Source organism: Triticum dicoccoides, chromosome 5B (assembly GCF_002162155.2).
Source record: "Triticum dicoccoides isolate Atlit2015 ecotype Zavitan chromosome 5B, WEW_v2.0, whole genome shotgun sequence".
Classification (NCBI taxonomy): Eukaryota; Viridiplantae; Streptophyta; class Magnoliopsida; order Poales; family Poaceae; genus Triticum; species Triticum dicoccoides.
In genome coordinates, this window is record NC_041389.1 from 698,619,995 (window position 1) to 698,628,085 (window position 8,091).

At 46.1% G+C, this 8,091-nt stretch overlaps 1 protein-coding gene across 1 annotated transcript; it reads right to left on the bottom strand.

Moving 5' to 3' along the window:
* Nucleotides 1–5,079: 5,079 nt before the first annotated feature.
* On the bottom strand, nt 5,080–6,456 carry LOC119306925 (aspartyl protease family protein 2-like). Its single transcript, XM_037583009.1, has one exon. The coding sequence runs from the start codon at nt 6,454–6,456 to the stop codon at nt 5,080–5,082; it is 1,377 nt and encodes a 458-aa protein (XP_037438906.1).
* Nucleotides 6,457–8,091: the final 1,635 nt, after the last annotated feature.

An 8,091-nucleotide genomic window follows, 5' to 3' on the forward strand; every position in this document is an offset into this window, starting at 1 on the left:
TGGTGGACCAAACAAATCTATCATAACATTATAAGAATCAAAAGTATGGCTACCCAAGAAATTCCCTCTGGTAATGGTATCAAGAATATATCTGTTCCAAGGAGTAATGCCTACATAAAAATTGCGAAGAAGAACGGAAGTAGATTGCTTCCTACTAGATCTATTTTGAGCATTGGAAATTCTATGCCAAGCATCTTTTAGATTTTCTCCCCCCCTTTGTTTAAAATTAATAACTTCATGATCGGGAGTACTAACAATGATAGAAGGACTAGCCACGGCGACGAACGATGACACAAGAAGCAAGCGAAAAAGAGGCGAACGGGAAAAAGAGGGCGTATAAAACGGCAAGGGTGAAGTGGGGGAGAGGAAAACGAGAGGCAAATGGCAAATAATGTAATGCGAGGGATACGTGTTTGTCATGGGTACTTGGTATGTATTGACTTGTGCGTAGGCTCCCCAGCAACGGCGCCAGAAATCCTTCTTGCTACCTCTTGAGCATGCGTTGGTTTTCCCTTGAAGAGGAAAGGGTGATGCAGCAAAGTAGCGTAAGTATTTCCCTCAGTTTTTGAGAACCGAGGTATTAATCCAGTAGGAGGCTACACACAAATCCCTCGTACCTGCACAAACAAATAAGAACCTTGCAACCAATGCGATAAAGGGGTTGTCAATCCCTTCACGCCCACTTGCAAAAAGTGAGATTGGATAGAGATAATAAATATTTTTGGTATTTTTATGATATAGATTGGAATGTAAAGATTGCAAAATAAAATAGATTGGAAACTTATATGATGGAAAATAGACCCGGGGGCCATAAGTTTCACTAGTGGCTTCTCTCAAGATAGCATAAGTATTATGGTGGGTGAACAAATTACTGTCGAGCAATTGATAGAAAAGCGCATAGTTATGAGAAATTCTAGGCATGATCATGTATATAGGCATCACGTCCGTGAAAAGTAGATTGAAACAATTCTGCATCTACTACTATTACTCCATACATCAACCGCTAAACAGCATGCATCTAGAGTATGAAGTTCATAAGAACCGAGTAACGCATTAGGCAAGATGACATGATGTAGAGGGATAAACTCAAGAAATATGATATAAACCCCATATTTTTATCCTCGACGGCAACAATACAATACGTGCCTTGCTGCCCCTGCTGTCACTGGGAAAGGACACCGCAAGACTGAACCCAAAGCTAAGTACTTCTCCCATTGCAAGAAAGATCAATCTAGTAGGCCAAACCAAACTAATAATTCAAAGAGACTTGCAAAGATAACCAATCATACATAAAAGAATACAGAGGAGATTCAAATATTGTTCATAGATAATCTTTATCATAAACCCACAATTCATCGGATCTCGACAAACACACCGCAAAAAGAATTACATCGAATAGATTTCCAAGAAGATTGAGGAGAACTTTGTATTGAGAATCAAAGAGAGAGATGAAGCCATCTAGCTAATAACTATGAACCTGAAGGTCTGTGGTAAACTACTCACACTTCATCGGAGAGGCTATGGTGTTGATGTAGAAGCCCTCGCGATCGATTCCCCCTCCGACGGAGCGCCGGAAAAGGCCCCAAGATGGGATCTCACGGATACAGAAGGTTTCGGCGGTGGAAATAGAGTTTCGTGGTGCTCTTGGAATTTTTCAGGGTATATGAGTATATATAAGCGAAAGAAGTCAGTGAGGGGAGCCACCAGTGGCCCACGAGGGTGGGGGCGCGCCTACCCCCTGGGCGCGCCCTCCTGCCTCGTGGCCGCCTTGTTTCTTTCTTGACGTCAACTCCAAGTCTCCTGAATTGTGTTTGTTCCAAAAGTAACTCTCCCGAAGGTTTCATTCCGTTTGGACTCCGTTTGATATTCCTTTTCTGCGAAACATTGAAATAGGCAAAAAAACAACAATTTGGACTGGGCCTCCGGCTAATATGTTAGTCCCAAAAATAATATAAAAGTGCATAGTAAAGCCCATTAAACATCCAAAACGGATAATATAATAGCATGGAACAATCAAAAATTATAGATACGTTGGAGACGTATCACTACCTTGCTGTTTTTTATTGTTCGCACTACAAAAACTCATATCTACTACCCATACTACACTTTTATCACCATCTCTTTGTCGAACTAGTGCACCTCCACAATTTTCCATTATATTGGGTGTGTTGGGGACACAAGAGATTTTTTGTATTAGATTGCAGGGTTGCTCGAGAGAGACTATCTTCATCCTACACCTCCCACGGATTGATAAACCTTAGTTCATCAACTTGAGGGAAAATTGCTACTATCCTACAAAACTCTGTGCTAGGAGGCCCAACACGAGTCTAGAAGAATAAAGTTGCATAGTAGACGTCAGTGGCAAAGGATTTACACAAAGAGAAGGGATATATTACAATGAGACTTCTTCCCCAGTCTCATGTAAGGACTCCTTCAGAATCATAATGGCATTAGTTGCACATTTTGATTTAGAGTTACATGAAATGGATGTTAAGACGGCATTTCTGAATGGAGATTTAAAATAAAAGGTCTACATGAAACAACCCAATGGTATTATCATGGAAGGCAAGGAAAATATGGGATGCCGCCTGAAGAAATCTATTTATGGATTAAGGCAAGCCTCTAGACAGTGGTATCTAAAGTTTAATCAAACGATTAGGAGTTTTGGATTTAAAGAAAATATTGAGGATAACTGCATTTATGCAAAGTTTAAAAATGGAAAATATATTTTTCTAATCTTGTATGTGGATGATATCCTGCTTGCTAGTAGTGATGTTAGTCTACTACAAGAAACAAAGAAGTTCTAATCCTCAAATTTTGACATAACAGATGTTGGTGAAGCATCATATGTTTTGGGCATAGAAATTCACCGAGATAGGAACAATGGAGTCTTAGGACTATCACAGAAAGCATATTTAGAAAAGGACTTTCAAAATTATAATATGCATCCGAGTAAAGTCACACCTGCTCCTATAGTCAAGGGCGTTAGTTTTGGGAAATTCCAATGTTCCAAGAACCAGTACGAGATCGATCAAATGAAAGCAGTACCATATGCTTTGCCATTGGAAGCTTACATTATGCACAAGTGTGCACTCGCCCTGACTTAGCTTTTATCACCGGGGTGCTTGGTAGATATCAAGAGAATCCAGGCATAGAGCACTGGAAGATGGTAAAGAAAGCATTGCGTTATGCACAAGGCACGATGGACTACATGCTAACATACAGGAGATGTGATTCCCTAGAGATCAAAAGGGTATTCAGACGCAGATTTTGCGGGGGACGGAGATGATAGAAAATCCACGTCAGGATACGTATTCACTCTTGCTAGGGGAGTTATTTCGTGGAAAAGCTCCAAACAGTCAATAGTTGCATCATCCACGATGTATGCAGAATTCATAGCATGTTTCGAGGCCACGGGGCAGGCGATATGGCTAAAGATATTTATACCCGACTTGAAGGTGGTAGATTGTATTCACAAACCACTAAAGATGTATTCACAAACCACAACAACAAGTCGAGTAATGCTGCCAAAACAATAGAGATAAGGTATTATGTTCTGAAAGATAAAATCCAGGATCACACTATAAGTCTCGAGCATATAAGGACAAAGGATATGCTTGCGGATCCGCTAACGAAAGGCTTACCACCCAATCTGTTCAAGGAACACTTAGCCGACATGGGTTTAAGGGAAAGCCTATGATTCCTGGATCATGAGAGGCCCAAAAGGAGCAGAATTTGTTTCTAAACATAAATTATGTTGTAGTTGTATGATTCTATCGACGATTAAGCTGTGAGGATGAAACATGCTCTATGTACCAATATGTGATGAAACAAATACACTAGAAAGTATAAGGTTAAAAGTAAAGTTGAGATCAAGGGGTGATGTTAGGTTGATCTCCTCTCGTTCGAGCCCAACAGGTCGAACGGGCCCCTGACTCAGGCCCTGATCAGGGGCGCACAACCCTCATATGGTTGGTGGGCCCCTGTGCGCTATATTAACAGAGGTGGGAGGTCGAGGCACGGGACACGAAGTTCACCGCCGCCACAAACCCCACCGATATTCCCTACCGATCTATGGTTAGTGCGGAGCTCACGGGAAGCCTCCACCAGCTCGCCATCTCTCTGTCTTCGCCGCCGTCACCATCCCACCATGGCCACCGGTGGCAGCTCTCAGGCCAAGGCAAAGGTAGGACCACCGGGATCTCTAGCCTACCCCGATCCAGAGGATCTAGCACGAAGTAGATCCTGCCAGCTCTAACGTCATAGACAAAGCGCTTGTCAACTTGCTGCATCGCGCCGACGATGGTGATGTCATTGCTCTACACCACGGTGAGGCAGATGCCGTGCCCCACTGCGACCTAATCTAGCAATGAGAGATGAAAGGACAAAGTTAACCTTTGTGAACACTTGAAGAGATGGGGTGCCTCAAATCTTGACAAATCCTTAGCAAAAACGGAGGATGAGCTCGAGCAAGGGGAAGAGAATAGAGGAGAGAAAGGGGAAAACAGAGAATGGGCTCGGGATGGACGAAGGGTTTATATAGGGACATCTTTAGTCCCGGTTGGTTATACAAAACAGGACAAAATGGGCTCATGGGGGCCCCAGCCTGACACCAGCCTGCCATCACCGCTTTAGTCCCGGTTTGTATCACAAACAGCGACTATATGTATAAAATAAACCGGGACTAAATCATAGCCGTTGGAACCGGGACTAATGGTACCATTAGTCCGGGGCCAAAACGAGAACCGGGACTAATGGACCGTACGGAAGGCCTGTTTTCTACTAGTGACCTTTGTTTTTTTGTCGAAATAGGCTTTCACCCCGCTTTGTAAATAAAGCAATTGTAACAAGTGTGAAATCAGCACCAGCGCACCCAAAGAACTTAATTGAGTTCATCTTGTATTCCTTCCATTCATAAATATATGACGTTTTGTTAGTTCTTGAAGAGCCAAAACTTCATATATTTAGGAAGGGGGCGAGTAGAAGTTAGAAACGACACTGTAAGAACACGAATCTTTCTTAACTTCTTTTATTTTCCTGAACAGTTGATAACATCAATTTCAAACAACAAAAGTTGAATTAAATCTGGTGGCCTACGTCTGCATGGCATGCATTCTCAGGGGCGAAGTAGATCCTGCCAGCTCTAACGTTGTAGACAAAGCGCTTGTCCACTTGCTGCATCGCACCGATGATTGTGAAGTCGTAGCTCCGCACCACGGCGAGGCAGATGTCTTGCCCCACTGCGACGAACAACCGTTGTGGCGGGAGCACGAGCCGCGCTTCATTCTCCCCGAAGTGCAGCGTCACCGTGGGCAGATGCTGCCAGAGCTGCGACGTCGCACGGAAGCAGAGATGGTACTCGACGCGCGACACAATTGGCACCCGGAGCGGCTCGAGGTGGTCGACCACAGCGTCCTTGAGCTTTGCATAAGCGGGCCTTATCATCACCATTGTGGGTGTCCCAGCATCGAACGCGCATCCGCTGGTCCACTCCTGGCCGTGCATGTGGCGCTTGAACAACTCCCTAATATCGTGCAGCTGCCGCCCGGCGACGCTGACGCCCGTGAGGGCCACGAAGTAGGCGCTGAAATCTCGGCTGATCGTGGATGTCATGTACAAGATCCTGGTGCTTACCATGTGTTGGGTGTCTGGGACGTCGTCACCGAACCGGAGGAAGCTGTGGTGGTCCGGTGAGCCGTGGCTAGGGAGGCAGTATGAGAAGCGATGCACTTGCACGCCACCATGCCTCTGTTGGCCGAGGGTCCAGATGAGCGATGGGGCCTGCCTTCCCAGGCCGAGTACCCCGGCGAGCACTCCGTGGCTGTTGAAGCTGAAGCCCTCGCTGTTGTGCGTGCAGCCAATGACGACGCCAGCAACCTCCGCCTCCTGGCCGGCGGAGGCCCCGAAGGCCAAGGTCTCTCTGCTCAGGACGCCTCTCGCATCGGTGCCGTCAAGTCCGGTGCTATGAAACTTGCATGGGTCTCTAACTGTGGGCTGATGCCCATAAGCAGGCGGCAAGCAGAACCTACTGTTTCCCGGTACATGGCGGAACGACGGCGACTTGGCAGGCTCGAAGGGCGGCGGCTGCTGTGCGAAAGGCTTTTGGACCGGCTTGCACTGCATCCACAGTAGGTTGCTGGTCATATCCAGCGCGAGGACGTACGTGCGTCGTCCGGCCCCCGTCCCAACGCTGGTGACGACGCTGTACTTGCCCCCAATTTGTGTGTGCATGGGCGGACGAAGCGCGGTGGTGGCGTGCTCATTCAGGTGCACGAAGCCATCGTCGTCGACGTGGATGTTACGGTTCGAGCCGGGGCTGGGTACCAGCCGCAGGCTGAAGCCACCGCCACCGCGCCCTGGTGTGCCATCACCTACAGCAACGACATCAGCGGGGTGGAGGAGCGCCGCAAGCACTAGAGGGAGGAGGAGAGCGCACGCGGCAAGCCTCATGGACATTTCTGTTGCAGCAATGCTTGTTGGTGTTTGATGGCTTAATAGTTCGGTTTTCCGCAAACCCAGATTTGACGTGTGTATATATTGGAGGGGAGGGTTTGCTACATTTACTACGAAGGGAGAATCCATTTCTGAGATTTGCATGTTCCTTGCAGATATCTACGGAGGAGATACACACACATTAATTCATGCCATTATTGAATTAATGTTGCAAATCGAAAAGAGTGATAGATAGAGGCAAAAAAAAAACTGCATATCCCTTACAGATACCCCTATGGAGGAAATACACACAAATTAATTCATGACATTCTTGAATTAATGGTGCAAATCAGAAAGAGTGATAGATAGTAGAGATGTTTCTGGCGTGGCGGAAATTAAATTGTAGCTGTTGGGATTGCGAACAAACGGTGGGGACAACACATGCGTGACTTTGATGGTGGTTCGACGAGCATCCAGTCTCGTGAAATCACTAACTAAGGAGTACTCATTGCAAAAAACACTCCACTTTTCAGGTCGCGACAAGTGGCGCACATGCAGCGCGCCACTTATCGCAACCTGGGAGTTTTCCCTTTTTCGTAGATTCGTTTATTCAAAATGTTTTATCTCTTAAACCGTGCGTCCAAATCTCGAACCGTTTTCATCATTGGATTCCTCGCATCGAGATCTTCAAAATTAATCCCATGTTGATAGGTTTTGGCGAACTCTTTTTTTCAGAAAAAAACGGACGAAAAAAACCAGGCGAAAAAACCGAACCGGGAGCACGGTTTTTCCCTTTCCGAAAGAGGCACGCCCGTGCCTCTCACGAAATCACCACCATGCCTTTTATGGAAGCAAAACCGTGACTCTCGTGGAAGGAAAAAAAATAGAAAACGCTTTTTTTTCCGTTTTCGAGAGGCACGGCCGTGACTCTCGCGAAAGCACAACCGTGCCTCTCGCGAAAGCAAAACCGTGACTCTCACGAAAGATAAAAAACAAAAAACGCGTTTTTTCCCTTTCCGAGAGGCACGGTCGTGACTCTCGCGAAAGCAAAACCGTGACTCTCACGAAAGCAAAACCGTAACTCTCACGAAAAAAAATAGAAAAAACGTTTTGTTTTTCCCTTTCCGAGAGGCACGATTGTGACTCTCGCGAAAGCACAACCGTGCCTCTCGCGGAAGAAAAACCGTGACTCTTGCAAAAGAAAAAAAAACAAAAAACACGTTTTTTTCGTTTCCGAAAGGCACGGCTGTGACTCTCGCTAAAGCAGGACCGTGCCTCTCGCGGAAGAAAAACCATGACTTTCGCGAAAGAAAAAAGAAAAGAAAACGCGCTTTTTTCGCGCAAATGTTTTTTTTTCGAATTTTTTTGATCGAAAAGTTAAGGAAGACCGGAGCAAAACCAAAACGTCGAAAAAACCTGGAGAAACCCGTTTAAAAAGCCGAAACTGCGTGCGGAAAACTAAAAAAACAAAATCCGGAGAGAGCGTCCAAAACGCGACGCGTGGCAAATGGCTGAGAGCGCGCCAAGTGACGCTAATCGTTGTGAGGCTTCCGAAGGAGCGCTCGTTAACTAGTTGTTCTCCCAGTCTCTTGCTTCGGGGCGAAACAGGGGTGAAATTGGGCCTATGGCAACCGGGGTTATAGCCCCAGGGCGTGGCCC